The 15,930-nt window shown below is 42.5% G+C and overlaps 1 protein-coding gene across 2 annotated transcripts in view; it reads left to right on the forward strand.

The window, feature by feature from the left end:
- Positions 1 to 15,930, forward strand: part of LOC124209473 (homeobox protein cut-like) — a 161,687-nt gene that overhangs the window by 9,428 nt on the left and 136,329 nt on the right. For both annotated transcript variants that reach the window (XM_046607464.1, XM_046607465.1), the window contains exons 2-3: positions 6,493 to 6,603; positions 14,244 to 14,370. In XM_046607464.1, coding sequence (XP_046463420.1) covers positions 6,493 to 6,603; positions 14,244 to 14,370 — 238 coding nt within the window. The remainder of the gene's footprint in view (positions 1 to 6,492; positions 6,604 to 14,243; positions 14,371 to 15,930) is intronic.

Raw genomic sequence — 15,930 nt, forward strand, 5'->3', positions numbered from 1 at the left:
TATTTCTTGGCTTGAGAGTTGTGGGCTCGATTGAATAATTCAATGCACGATGCCGCGCGCCGGCTGTGTCACGATCCGTGTCGGCCGGACTTGCAACCACTTAGTCGTGCGGATGTGGCAACCAGGACGGACTGGCTCTCTCAGGGTTCCGATTTTGTCTTGCGTTTGATATTTAAAGAGATACGGAGAAAAAGAAAATGCAGTAGTAGTAAGATTTATATCCCATCTTTTGGGATTTATTTTTTACTTCAGGATCGTCTTGCGCGAGTCGAGTCGCCGGATCGGTTGTCTATCATCTTTTCCTTTTCTCGCTCCTCGACAATGAACATTTGGGGGTGGTGTCTCTCTTGTTGTTGGCGGAGGGTGAAAAAAAGGGCGACGTCGATATGGCAGGGGCCGTGAATAATGCAAAGAAAGAGTCCTACGATGAAATTGAATGACATCAATATCAAAGAACGCCCTGAAAAAAGATGGAAAACCCTTTTGAAGTCGTGAAGAACTTTCAAGAGTTTCATTTTTTTAAATGATTCGTGTCTGAGCATTTTCTTTTTTTAAGGACTTGGAACATTGACAGATTTCACCCCCTGTCACCCCCTCAGTCTCCCAACAGATTCACGTATCCAACTCTCTCTCTCTCCCCCCCACGAAAAAGAAGATAAACTGGAAGGGAGAAATTGGATATCTAACTCTGTGATATGCAAATGGGCCGACTCTAGTCAGTATAGTATAGTAGCAGCAGGGATAGATATTTTTTTAACATGTCGAGTGCGCGCGTGTTTAATGGGGACGGCCAGGGAGTTTGATTGCATAAGTGTGTACGCGAAAAAGAAGAAGAAAAAAAAGATGAAGGAGAAATTTGTGTAGTTAGACGACGTGTGTGATTTGAAAGGGAATATCATTGTGTGCCTACTAGGCAGACTTAAAAAATGACTCGCCCGGCGGCTGCTGCTGCTGCTGCTGAGGGACAAAAAAGAGTCTTTGTTGTATTATGATTATATACCGTCTATATATGCAATGCAGCTCGGGGAGAGTAGTTAAGAAGAATTTTCAACAAAATTATCAAAACTATGGCACAGGAGGGGTAGAGAGGGAAGGCTGTCACCTTAATGAGGTCCAATTGCATTTTCTCTGATGATGAATGGCTGATGAAAGTCCGTTCTCATTAACCTGATGGAAAGGAGAAACCTTAGGTAGGGCATGTGTGTTTGTTTGTTTGGGGAGGAGGGGGGGGGGGGGGCAGCTAAAGTGGAGGGACTAACATCACGAACTCCGGGAGAGAAAGGAGACGGTTTCTTCCCTTTTGTTTTGCGTTCGACAATGGCCAGGGACGTCGGTGCGAAATGCCCGGGCAATGGATTTTTTTTCTTTTTCCATTTTTTTTCGACTCGATGATGGTTGAAGAGGAGGAATCCCGGCAACAAGGAATACGATCTATATTACTAGACTGTGGGAAGGTTTAGATCACGTTTGCTTTTCCAACCCCTCGTAAGGTTTTGCTCATTATTTCCACAATGAGCAGCGATGGCGGCGTATCCACCGACAGGAGCCCGAAGCCAATCGACGGACCCAAGAGGCCGACGACGACGACTTATTCTTTTTTTTTGGGAAATAAGTTTTCGGTGCTCTATTGTCTCTCGTATACGTACGTATACGCACATCACCAGTAAATATATTGCCATCATATTAAAGCCCCATGTACAACCTATCTATAATGTCCATATTATATCACTTGGGGGTATGGGGAGGGGGGCAATGGTAAAGGTAAAAGGAGCCGAATCAAGTCAAGCCGGTCGTGATTTGACCCACTCGCTCTCCGTTTGCCCGTGTGTGTGTGTGTGTGTGTGTGTTTGAACGTATGCGAGGTCGTTTCTTCCCCCCCCCCCCTCCTGTCCTCAACGTTGGCTGTTGTGTGTTGTCTCCTTGTTTTGATGATTATTAACGAGTCACTTGCTCTCCTCCGTTTCCACTGTTTTTCGAGTGGGGCGCCATCCTTGTCTCTTTCCACTTGTCTCTTTTTTCTTCTTCTTTCTCCTCCTATTATCATCATCATCATCATCATTTGATTTCTCTCTCCACTTGTAGTATTGAGGATGAATCTTCACTCGTCAATTGCGTCATGTCTCTCAAGTGGGACGGTGCACGACGGTGGAATTGTTATTTCATTAAAAGGCCTACTACAAGGGATTCGATCCGAGATTTCCCAGAAAATTATTCAACTTCTTTTTTGGTTTCGTTCGTTCGTTCGTTCGTTCGTTCTTGACGGTTAGGAGCGTATCAAATGCTGATTTGAATGATTGATGGCGGTTATTGGATTCTTTTATCCGAAGAAATTTCTCTATTTCTGCGTTTGAAATAAAATAGGAGAGAAGAAAAAAAAGTTTTTTAAAAAATGATTAGCATTTTTCCCGATGCGGGTTCTTTCTATCTCTTGACTGGGGAATCAAAAAAATGCAAGTCTAATTTTCTTTTTTTTTTCTCTCTCTCCTTGTTGCGCACTCACTCGAACAAGATTTTTTTTTCTTTCGAGGTGTAGTAAAAAAAAGTCTTGATGACTGATGGGCTGAAACGGCGACGTTTTCAGCAACAGTTCGTTGCCTTTTATTTTCCATTTAGGAGAGCCCTGCTGTATAAATCAATTACACACACACGGCAGCAGCAGCGATCTACTAGATTGACTAGGACTCGCATGTGTGTGATTCACTTGGCACTACCGGAATCGAATTTCCCCCCGCTCAAAAAACCGCCTGTGAATTTTCTTGATTTCACATTGTCGGGCGATCCATTTTCTCCGTCAAGTCGATAGGGAAAAAACTTTTTTCTTTTTTCCTCCAGTCGAGGAGAACATCATCACAAAATGGGCCAGGAATGATTGGATTCTTACGTTACGGCCAACACAACCCCGAGTGGGGGTCTCATCCTCATTGGACCAGACGTCGTTGTTTTTTACTTTTGATGCAAAGAAGAAAAAAGATGATTTTTGATCGATGAAATCTCGTGGAACAAAACGAGAATACGAAGTGTCAGATAGTCGCGCCTCGGACGGACGTGTAGCGTACGTTTTTTTTTTTTTCTTTTCTTTCCGGCTATGATAGATGGCAATATTGCATCTGGAATACATCTATCTCTTCTTTCTCTCCCCCCTAGTGGAGATGGTGGGTTACATCACACATGCTGTGAAATCCAGTTTCCTTCTCTTCTTCTCGATGCTGCTGCTGTGCAGCTGTTATTTCGATTTTCCCCGATGTAATTTGAAGAAACCAGCGTGAATCCTGGCGCTGGGCCCCCAGTACACTGTACAGTGTGTGTGCAGTGGCGTCGGGTGTGATTTCTCTCCTTCCATTCCAGGAGCAGATATAGATATGTACATTTATTTACAAATAAATATACAAAATGTGTGTAGTGGGGGTGGTCGAAGGCGGAACGAAGAGTTTGTTCCATGCATTATGATGAATTAAACGAAAGAAAATGAGAACGAAGAAAATGTGGGGGAATTTTGACTGTTACAAATGGACGCCAGTGCATTACCCGTTGAAATTCCATTCCACCAACTTTTTTTTTCCGTTTCGTATCAAAAGGAAATGAGACTACACTTTTTTTTTCATTGATGGAAATGTTGTTGTTTAAACGTCATCAACCTGCAGCTTTTTTGTGTTGTTGTTCCAATTTTCTAAAAAGCCATTAAATGCGTGGCCGGGACAGAAAGAAAAAAAAAACGAATTTATTTTATTTTGTTTTATTTTGCTCTTGATGATGTTTAACGACAGCGGTTGTCAATGGCGCGCTCTAAATTAATTCAACTGCGGTGGCAGCTCGAGAGAGAGCTTAGAGTGGAAATAAAAGGCGATTTCATTTTCTGCAGCTCCCACGCTCCCTGATTCGTGGCCATTCAACGAGTCGAATGAGTTTGGTTCTATGTCGAGCCTCTTTCGTGTTGTCTCCCGTTTGTTTCGACATCCGGCGGGAGAGAATAATTTTGTTGTTTTTGTTTGTTGTTTTTTTAATTATTCCGTAAACGAAGGTTAAAAACTTAATTGCAATTTATAGTCGCATCAATCATCGGCTGGAGAAAATCGATCTAGAAGGGAGGGGGGGGATTCCGGTTATTTTCTTAATTGATTTTCAGGGGTGTTCCCTTTTGTTCAAAAAAATAAATGGGGAGGATGTTTAGATTTCTAATTGTGTTGCCTTTGCGTGTCTGTCTGGCATTCAGATCATTGATAGCGCAGCCTCCCCAAAAAAGGCCAGAGAAAAAGGTTTTTTGGCTTAGTATTTTTTTTTTTTTTTTTAGCTCTTGGTTTTTGTTCTTGTTTTGTCTTGATGTTTGCATTCGGGTGCTGATTGGAAGTGAATTACGTCCGATCCCATTCCCTTACGAAGCTCCTTTTTTTCTTTTTTTCGGTGGGCCTTTGCCCCCCGCCACCCCCTTTGGGCCGTCTCTGCACGCACCAGCGGCTCCGTCGCCCAGTGCGCATTGCCAATTGAATGGGGATGTAAAGGAAACAAAAATAAATACATAAATAAATAACTAAAAGAGAGAAGGGGGGATGTGTCCATGTCGTTGTCGTCTCTTTTTAGCTAGAGGATCGGAGCATATATATACACACACATGGCCATGCATTATAGAGAGGACAGTAGTAGCTGGTAGTAGAAGCAACATCTATCTGAGAAGTTGCGCAATAATAAAAGAGTCAAAAGGCCCCAAAGTGGAATAAATATCTCCTTTCTTTCTTTCTTTCGTCTTCTTCTTTTCGGGACTCTGCCGAAATAATTGAACAGCTTGCACGAACGAGACACGGTCAGGATGAGCATTCCTCTTCTTTTTCGGGAGCGATTTCCAGGCGATGACGACCTTGCAGAGTTTTGCGTGTGTAATCGTTTTTGGCTGGCCGGTTGAACGACGAGAAAAGTACGAAAAAAAAACGAAATGAAACGAAAAAGTCTGGAGTAAGAAAACAAAAAATCAGCCGATGATCAATGACGTTGCCACATAGACAGATTAGATAGATGGATAGAAAGATAGATAGGAAGAGAGAAATCGTTAAAAGAAGAAGAAGACGATGATACAAAACGAATGAAATGGAAGAACCAGAGTGTGTCCGCTTGTGTGTTGCAAGTGAGAGAGGCTGAAGGGGGGTCCAAACAATCGAAAACGAACGAATAAACGAACGCGAGAAAGTCTCTTTTCTTTTCTTTTCGAAAAAAGGAAAAGGGAAAAATATCTCTGTGTTGATGGTGGATGGGGGCTATCCAATTACACACATGTGATAAGCAGGAGATGAGACCCGATATTAGTCGGTGACATGGTGAAGATCGATGGGTTTCCCGATGGCAGCAGCCCCCCTTCTCTCTCCCGATCGCTCGACATACTCTCTCTCTCCCTTTTTAACAGCCCAGCAGAAGCGGCCAGACGGAGAGCGAACCACCATCCGCTCTCATCGAAAATGCAACGATCAATCGCTCATTCGATGACGGCCACACCACGTTCCTTTTTTCTCTCTCTCTCCGTCTTCTTTTAGTTTTTGTTTCTTTTTCGAATTTCCCGCGTATCAAACATGCGAACGCATTGTTGGCGTCTTTTCGTGGAAAGGAGCTGGACATCCTCCACGGTCCGTTTCTTTTTTTATTTTATTTTTGAGATCTGCCAATAGATTAGCTGATGGAACGATGGTCTGATGAGTGCGTGAACCGGCTCCACCCTGATGGGGATTTTTGTTCAGATTTTATTTTATTTTTTCTGGTTGTTTCTTAAATGGACGATTCGAGATATTAACTGGCGGCCCGTCACGCCATCATCGGATTGATACTTGGGTAGTTTTTTTTTTTTCGGCTGAGCCTGCAACATGCTTATTATTGTTATTTACGTTTAATTACTCTTTGGCCGGGGAGAGGGAATTTGATTTTCTTCTGTCTGTCAAACTACTCTTGTACTGCGTCTGTGTGTGTGTGTTGGAGGTGATCCGTTTGACGGGCCCAGTTTGACTGGTCAAGGCCCAAGGCAACAACAGCACAAAATAAGTTAACGAAAAAGCCAGAAAAGAAAAAATGTTTGACAAGAAAATCGAAACAATCATTCGAATCTTCTAGATTCCGTCGACCGCTAAGGTTTAGTGAGCGTGTGGTTAGAGTGGGTGTATATACATCTATAAGCTGTACACACACACACACACACTATAGCGTGACGGACTCCCAGAAGGAATAAGGAGGAGGAGTTGGGGCAAAGTAGGCGGTTCCTATAGTGTCCGGTTGACATGTGAGGAGAAAGAAAAAAAAATAGAGACGGCCAAATCTCCTCCTCCTTCTTCTTGCCTTTCTCCGCGAGGCTCACAATCTAATCGATAATCGAGTTTTTGATTTCATGTCTTTGATTTTCTTATTTTATTCTTGTTCCCGTTTTGAATTACTGAGAAATTTCGATTGAAATTCCTTTTATGTATTGAACAACTTTCTATCAAATTTTCAATTTTCAATTTGTATTTTGTTTTTTTGACACAGCGGGAGCTGGACGCCGAGGCGGCCGGAATGGGTCGACGCCAGGACGAAAGTGAAGCGGCCCGCAAGCAACTCATCGAGCTGAGCCGTGAATTCAAAAAAAGCGCCACCGAGGTAAATAAAACCAAATCACAATCAACTTCTTTTGTTTTTGAGGGGTGGGGGAGGTGGTTGGTTTCTGGCGGGTTTTTTAAATGAATTAAGTCGCCACCGAAAACTTGGCCATCAATACCTACGTACTGCACACACACACATATCTGCAGGTTTTGACTGCAGTAGTATTCATGTGTCTAGTTTCTGTTCTGTTCTGTGTGTGTGGGAAAACTTTGTTGATTACCAGTGGAACGAATCATCAGGGCAGACAACCTTTAGTAGACCGGTTTTATGACATGACGGAAGAGTTTCCAGAGTGAAGAGAGAGAGAGAGAGTCTCTGGTCCTCGCGCTCGGTCGGTGGGTGGGTGGAAGAATATCAATCCATTTATATTTCAAACTCCCCCCACCACTACACCACCACCACCACCACTGGAAAACCTCCTCTTTTCTGCCTTTTTGCTCTCAACTGGAAGTTTCAGTTTTCGGAGCTTACACAACTCTGCATCCATCCATCCATTCCCCCCTCTTTCCCCACCACTCGTGATGTTGTACCACAATTTCCTGATTGGCTTCTCGTCTCTCTTAATTAGTTGGCTCTTCAAACAACAAACACACGCAGACAATAGCCCGGGCTGAATGTCTAATAATAATGTGTATAATAATATATCTTATATACAGTGGTGGTAGGGGGGGAGATAGACAACCATCTAGTGGACTCTGCTCTGCTCGCTGGGGTTTTCATTCCGCCCGGCTTTTTTGGCTTCCAATGAGTGGAAATGATTCACGTCGCCAACTGAAATTGTCTATTTAGATTAGAAATAAATGTAACCCACACACACACACACACACGGCGGTGTGTGTGTGTCTCCGCTGGGTCACACAGCCACTCGGCAAGATTGGCGCAAGCAAAGATCCAAACTAGTCGCCAGTTGCTTTTCTACTTGTCTCTCTCTCTCTCTCTCTCTATTAGCTAATAATACGGCACTGGCGGAGGCCATAATTCACTTGATGTTTCCGGCGATATTTACACAAGGAAGACAAAGTTTGTCATGGGTCGCATTATCTTTTGCCCTCCACTACTCTCTCCAAAGGTGCTGCGCTGTGAGAAAAAAAAGATGATAATGGGCTGTTCTTTGGGGATGATTCACTTGCATTGAAAATATGGCCGGAGAACGATGAGCAAAAATGGTTGCCCATGACTTTTGTGATGATGATGAACATCTTCTTCTTCTTTGGCTCGTAGGAGGGATACAAAAATGCCACGAGAGAGAGAGAGAGAGAGAGAGAGAGTGAAGTTTCTATTTGAATAATCAACTGACTTTGCAGTAGTAGGAAAGGTTCCTTTTCCTTTAGATGTTGTGCAAGTGCAACCGAGGGCAAGTTTCATCTTTAGCCCATCTGCCTAATTAGATCATATGTTGCCAAGGAAAATGATGACTACTTTGGGTTGGAATGGGGGGTAGGAGGAGGAGGGCCGGCTCCTCTCCTGCTGATCCGCACACGGCACTTTTCTTCTTCCGTCTCTAGGCTTTATTCGTATTATATCGAGTCTAATGTGTGCCGGATCTATTTCTCGTTGTGCAAATGGAATGAATCCAGCTAGAGAGAGAGAGAGAGACGGTCGTTGGCAGACATCTATAACCGAATTCTAAAGAGACGTGTTCGACATAAACGACTTGTATTTCAAGTTGATTGCATTTGCTTTTCTTTTTAAATTAAAAAATGGGACCATTTTTTTATTTTTTGGGGAAATTTTTAGTTGTTGAAATGCCGACAGGTGTCTCTGGTTGGTTCATTTTAGTCGAAAACTTATTTTCTTTTTTTTTTTTCCTTTTTCTTCTTCTGGAAACCCGGACTTACGTTTTTAATGTGTTTTTTTTTTCTTTCTGAATATGATGTGATTACTTTTTGTGCTAGGAGATGAGGACATTAACGCAATCCTCCATTGTCCCGTTCTATTTCTTCTCTTTCAAGTCTTTTTTTTTTATTCCTTGATAATTTCGATTGTCAATGTCGATCCGTAATTGATTTCCGTATCATGATATCCGCACTAAAGTGAGAGAACGAGAGAGAGAGAGAACGGAGGTTTTTATAACGTAATTATTCTCTTTTTTCTTGGTAGTGTAGAACCTCGTTTTTTATTATTATTATTTCTTTATATACGTACATATGTATACGTATTTTTATACGTAGATACATCCCCGGCTAGGCTAGGCTAGACTAGACGTTATAGTACATCTATTATTGTATCTAATATTTTCGTTAATATCCTTATTTCTTTTCTTTCTTTCTTTCTCTCGTCTTTTTTTTTCGGGGTCCCTTGATGCGGATGTTTCTCATGATATAATTGTAATTTGTAGCTACCGCCTTTGCCGCCGTCTGGCATGGCTCGCCAAGCTGCCATTTTGCCATTCTCCACGGCCCATTTGATAGTTCCCCTCCATTCCGAACTTGTTCTCTTTTTTTTTCTTTTTTTCTTTTTCACGTCTTCCTCAACAGTGAGTGAGGCCACTGGTGTTGTGCTGTACACCCGTCGTAAAGGATCTCTTTGTCTCTGTCTCCGTGTCTTTTCTCCCGGAGCAAATGGAGGGGAGAACCACAAAAAAACACAAACCGAAAAACAACTCAAAAGAAAAGAATCGTCGTGTGTATAGCTTTGCTCTGCTTTTTTTTTTCTTCTTCCATTATTCTTTCTCGTCTGTTTGATGGGGATACGAGATTGGTCGCTTTGATTTGTTCCAGTCTTCTTCTCCTATCTGTTTCAGCGTCCGTCGCGGTCGGATCCCATTGCGCGCCGCCATTTTAACGATCATTTTCTTCGTCTCTCTGTGTGTGCCGTTGGCCATTTCTTGATGATGAAGAACTTTGGAATTTAATCAACACACTCTCTACAGGGTTAAAAATAACTCAACGTAAATGGAATCAGAATAAGAGCTGGAAGAGTCGAAGGACTTTTTTTTTTGAGCGACTAATGTGACACGGGGGGCAGCAGAGCAGAAGAAAAAGAAAAGAAATTTTTTCGTGAAAAGGCGCAAAAACCCGGAACCTCTGAAGAGAGAGAAATAGTTATAATAGAAAATAGCAAATTCCTTCATTCCATATTCGTCCATCTTGTTTGGTGAAATGTGCGCAATTTGTTATTGTTGTCATCGGAGCCCAAAAAAAGGGATGCGCTCCACACACGCACTCTAGAGCTGCTGCTGGCCGCTTCAGACATATCTTTTGAGCTTTCAAAAAGGACAGTCGTGTCGTGTGGCCAAAGAGCATCAAAAGGCGAATATCGTATAGTAACAATAATATGAAGGAATGCGGATTAGCCCTTTTTATTTTATTTATTTTTCCCTTCTCTCCCGGCTAATGTATGTTTCACGGGCAGCAGCTTTTTTTTCTTCTTCTTCTCATTTTTATATATTTATTTCTATACATGGATGTGATATTTAGATTGTCGTGGGGGCAACGGAAGCTGTCCGCCCCTCTTTGGGGCTGGCCCATATCTTGTGATTTGCTTCTTATTGTGAGCTGTGACGACCGGGGCCCTATAAAGTGTGTCCAGTCAAAAAGAGAAAAAAGGCAAGAAGGCATCTCTCTCCAATGTCTAAATATAACTCGTGAGCGTGTTTCGGCAGACTTTTTGAGCCGCACCGATCAAATCTCCCGAGTCACACAAAAGACTTTTTTTTTCTTTTCTATTTTTTCTTTTCGTTTTCTTTTCTTTCGGTCTGTTTTGGAATATTATTCCCGTCTGTTTTTTTTTTTTTCGGGGTCGTTTCTACCCGGGATCTCATTTCGCCTCCTCCTCCTCTCCTTTTGAGCCTATGCGTTGCGTCTGTCCTCCATTTCGTGTGTGCGTTTATTTACGAGATCGCCCGTCGTCTGTCCCATTGTTGCCGTTGTTGTTGGGAAGAAGTTTGTAGTCCGTCCAATTTTGTGCATCTGCATATATATGTGTGTGTGCGCAACAACAAAAAAGTGGGGCTGGGGGGATAGCATCAAGAACTTTTCGGGTGTCGACGAGAAAGAATATCCCCTCGATTATATACCGAGCCACTTTGGGGGCCTGGCGAGCCGACGTGAGCTGCCGGCTCATGCATATAATATCGGCCGCCACCACCGCCGCCGCACTATTTGATAGTTTATAACGCTGTAATAATAACAAGAACGACACATTCTTTTCCCAGGCATCACCACCACCACCACCCCCACACACACATGTATATACATGTACACATCCAAACAGATGCCCGGCGTATAATATGTTTTGACGCCGTTTATAGTTTAGTGCGTCGTTTGAATGCGTCTCGAGATGCCCCCATATTTATCGGCGTTTAGCATCTTCTTTTGGCGACATTTTTTTGAAAATGTCACCGGCTCACGAGGAGGATCGTGTCTTATTGTGGGAAAAAAAGAAGAACAACTCTCCTTTCAATGGGATCGTAAAATAAAAAAAAGTAGACGCCATCGCTAACCGAAAAAACACCCCATTTTATTTGTAAATGGCATTTAAAAACATGTCCGCTGGGGATGCTTTACACCGTACGTTTGATAGTGTCTCTCCCTTTCCTTCGTCTGGAAATTGCGCTTGTCCAAAACTTGGGTGCTAGGCTTCGTCATAACAATATATCGCGATTCTATTTGATGAGACTTTTTCTGGGCCATTTTTATTTTATTTTTTTGGTCTAGTTTTTACGAACGATTTCTTTGTCGTGTAGATTTTGTTTGTTTGTTTTTTTCGTCCGGGAGGAAAAACGACAAGAAAGAGTTTCTCTTTCCGCTTAGGAAATGGAATGACATTTGCCCTAATGGTATGCAGAAAAGGATCATCCCGGCGGTGTTGCCGAACCCGTTCTTTTGTTTTTATGTCAAATCACGCTTGATTAATTTGAATGAATGGACGAAGAAAAAACTTCCCCAAATTTCTGGTTCTCTATCGAGAATTATCTTTTGAATTTGATCGAAGAAAAAAAAACGAACAACCCAAAAAGAATCTGGGTAGAATTGAATTTAATGACGGGACGTGAAATTGAAGATAACTGGTGGGTAAGATGATTGAATGAAGCCAGCAAAACGCGGGCCGGCCGCGCTGCACTGCCGCCAAACGGGAAAAAGCGAAGCCTCTCCCCAAAAGGAGTGAGTGTTGGTGGGTGGGTTGGAGAAGAAAAAGAAGAAGAAGAAGAGAGAAGGCGGTCGGTAATCGGAAAGGAGGAGGGACGAACTGGGTCTTGTCAAATAGGAATCGGCCAATAAGAAAAAGGAGGCAAGATGTAACAACCGAACGGTGTGACGCACACGCAAAGATCCCGCCGAGACGAAACTCGTTTCTCTCTGCGACCAGGGAGGAAAAGTTAAAAACAAAATCTTCTTCTTCCAGGACTCGGGCTGTGTGTTTCAATCATCGTTGTAATGTTTTAAGACTCTTTTTGATGATGATGATGATGGGGCAAACGACCCCTTGATCAAAAATGATTTGAATATTCCACAACTATCTGGGGCGTTTCGCGTTTCAGGTCGAATAAAAGGGGAGGAGGAGGTTTGTCGTCATGGGGTCGTTTCCTCCTCCTTCGTGACAATCACGTCTCGTTTTACATTGCGGTCTTCTTCTTTCTTTTTTTCTTTTTTCCCTCGACCACTTTTGTGTGTGTGTCCACTTCCCCCTCTCCCCCCCCCCCCTCCCTCCTTCGTCTCGGTTGCATCATTTGAGATCCTTCAAGTATATATTGTGCCCTCTTATAGACATAAAAAGGCCCAATGGATTTTGGGCCGACGTCAAAAGAAACTCTCTCATTTGGACTGCCATTAAAGCTATTAATATTCCACTGATGCTCTAATCGTAAATACGTAATGCTGTGGACGCAGAGAGAGAGAGAGAGAGATGAAACGACCAATTTTCTGTTATTGGTCAAATAAAAATGCTGGACCGTTTTTTCTTCCTCCCGAGGTTGCAGCAATTCCCCCGCCGTGAAAAAGGTTTAGCCATTTTCTTATTTCTTCTTCCTTTTCCTTTTCCAGCAGATCAATCGAATTAGTCAAATAGTTGCCGGGTTTTGCCCTGCGGCCAAAACACACGCCATTCGTGAATGGCTATCAAATGATAATGGAGGCCCTGGTGGCCAAGGCAAACTATTTATTTATTCATTCCTGAATGGATAAGAAATAAAAATAAAGAACGAGTGGGTTTTTTCTTTTTTCTTCTTTTTGTGAAGAGTCTTTGGTCGTCGTCGTCGTCGTCGTCCGTAAATGATGAGCGTCATTATCTAATGATGGCGATGATATTTTTTCTATTTCTTTTTTGCTGCTCCCCTCCCCCCACCCGTCCTTTTTTATTTTTCTGTTACTTTCCCTTGGTAGACTGGACACTTGACGTATGCCCAAAAAACATGAAGAAGTAGTAGTCGGCAGCAGCAGCAGCAGTGCTCATTATGTAGCGCATTATAGGAGTTTGACCCCTTTTATATTTCTTCTCTCTCTCTCATCATCCGCAGTAGACGGTATTTATTTATAGCCCTACATAATCAGTCTTCCCGCGGGAGATGGAACAAACCCCGCAAGTGCTTGACACCCCTCCCACCCCCGGTTTATACCAACTCTCGTCTGTACCTCATCTCTCTCTCTCTCTCTGTGTGTGACGAAAAAGTGTCGGCCAGTAATCGAGACAACGTATACAGCCTCTCTTCCATCTCTTTCGAGAGTCTCCTTAGATTCGGATATATTATATATTTGCCATTAAGATGATGATGATGATCATCATCTCTTTGCGAGCTCCGAGGACACGCTAGATAAATATAATGATGTTTCATTATCATTTAGGGAATGAAACAAAAAAGGGATGGATGGAGGGGAGATGGGAATAAATGATTCAAGCATGTATAGTCCTACATGTGATGATGTGCTGGACTTGTTTCGTTTTTTCCAGGGAAATGATGGAGAGCGTCGCGTTTTGTAACGAGTCGCATTGCTCGAAAACATCAAAGGATGGAAAAAACGAACGAACGAAAAATACAAAAAAGGGGGGGAATGAGAAGAAGTGGAGGAACTGTTGTGTGATGCGTGGCGCCCCGTGATGAGGACGGAGAATGTAATCAAGAAATGGGCTCGGCCGTCCTCCTTCTTCTTCTTCTTCTTTTACGTGTATAAAACCCAATTATCTCGATCGGATTATATGTGTGTGTGTCTTTTGTATGTACACACATACAAGTGCTGAGCGGGGAGAGATATTCAAGTCCCTGACATTATCACTCACGTACACGTACACACACACAAGAAACAAGAAAAGACGTGCAGACGAAAGAAAAAAAAGGGTGGGAAATTTGAATCGCCCGAGCTGTGGGAAAAAGAACACTTGATCCATCAACAAGTTCTTCTTCTTCTTTTCTTTTTTTCTTTTCTTTGCTTTAGACTTGCTCCTTGTGTGACAATCAATCTGCGTGGGGGCTAATAACGTGGAAAAAAAAGTTGAGAAAAGGGGACGATGGTTTTAAATTCGATCCTTTGTGTCAGTTATCGATGTCGTTAATATTTTTTGGGGTGGGGTGGGGGAATAGAGGGAAGCCGTTGAATTTCTCACCGCAATGACGATATTGAGTGACCCACCTGTTTTTTTACTTATTTATTTTTCGGAAAATTAATTCTAATCAAATCTATTTTTGATTTTATTTTGTGTAGGAAACCAAAAGTCAAGTGGCGCCGCTGCTCAAGAGCTTCCAATCGGAGATTGACAAATTGAGTCAGCGGAGCAAAGCTGCCGAGGTGGCGTTTCTCGGATTGTACAAGAAACTCACTGACGTCACCGGTAAGTCGTGGAACACTCAACAATTATTCTTTTTTCTTTTTGGGGGGATGCGTGGGGGGGGGTCATCATCATCATGAAAAAGCCATCGTCCTCTATCTCCGTGATGATGATGACGACGATGAAAGCATCCGCTGGATTATATAGATAGATAAGATAGGAAAAAAAGGGCCCTCTCTCTATTTGCCCCCCTCCAATACAAGAAAGATAATGTTTTTTTCTACTTCTTCTTTCCACCCTTGACTGGAAAAATTGAAATATGACAAAGAGCAGGAAGTTGTGTGTCTGCTGTCTAGAGAAACAAGTATACGTACATACACACTAGGAGCCAATTATTTATTATGCTCCGATGTCGTACCTTTTTTTTTCTTCTTCTTATTTTTTTGTTGTGGGACGCAGCTCAAAGTCGTCGAAAAAATTCAGGTCCCTCAATTTTGTTTTTGTTTTGGTTTTCATTCGAACTTTGCGTGTCTTTTACGACCTTTCCGCCCACACCGCCATCACTTGCCAGCAGCCCGGCAGATGATTGTTGTTTGTGCTGTCACCGAAATTTTTGAACTTTGGCGGATGTCGACGTTAGAGGAGGAGACGTACAGACCTGCCCATCATCACCATTCAATCAAATTGTTTTTCTTCTTCTTCTTCTTCTTCCCCCCTCTTTGTATTATTATTACTCTCTCGCTACGTTCTCCGTCTGCTGTTGGCTCTTACAGGTGCAGCAAACACAGCCGGAGGGTCTCTCTCAGGTCTCCCCCCCCCCCTACTGACTTTTTTTTTGTTTTTTTGGCTTTTTTGATTGCGATTCTTTTGTTTTCTCCCATGTGAAAACAACGGAACTGATCGAATTAGTCATCTCTGGAAATCTTATTAACGCTCTCACTGGGAGAGAGATGGACACCCTCGATCCCCACGATCCATCATCCGACCGGAGCCACTTTCATCTGGTCGATGCCAATGAAAGAAATGGATTTGAATTTCCCTCCGATTTATTTTGGAATATTTTTCATTTCCCCGAGAAAATGATCGAACTGGAAAGTTATTTTTTTTTCCTGTTTTTTTTTGTCACATAATTTTTGATATTTTTTTATCCGGAATCGATACTCAAAAATGTTATTTGTTTGAGGTAAACCGGACAAGCGAGAGAAAGAGAAAGGTGTGTGTGTGTGGAGAAGGTGACGTCAGATGAAAGACGAATGTGTTTGGTCGTGACCCGTTCACTTTCTTCCCCCTTTTGTTGAAATTCCCAAATCTTATGGCCGTTATCTAATAACACCGCCCATTTGATCGGATGATTATTGGGTGTTTATATCTGATGGTGGGGGTGAGGTGGGGGGTTTGGATTGTGTTTTCTAAAGAAAATAACCCACACACTCACACTGTGGATATCACAAGACATTCTACAACAGTATATTCCTTTATTATTTTTGGTTGTTTTTTTTTCTTCCTTCCTTTCCATGACTGATGGATGACGGAAGAATGCGGTAGGGCTTCTTCTTCGATTCCCTCCACTCGTTTATCTATTTCTCCTTTTTAAAAACAAAATAAAAAAAATAAAATAAAAAA

The sequence above is a fragment of the Daphnia pulex genome, chromosome 12 (assembly GCF_021134715.1).
Source record: "Daphnia pulex isolate KAP4 chromosome 12, ASM2113471v1".
NCBI classification, from domain to species: domain Eukaryota; kingdom Metazoa; phylum Arthropoda; class Branchiopoda; order Diplostraca; family Daphniidae; genus Daphnia; species Daphnia pulex.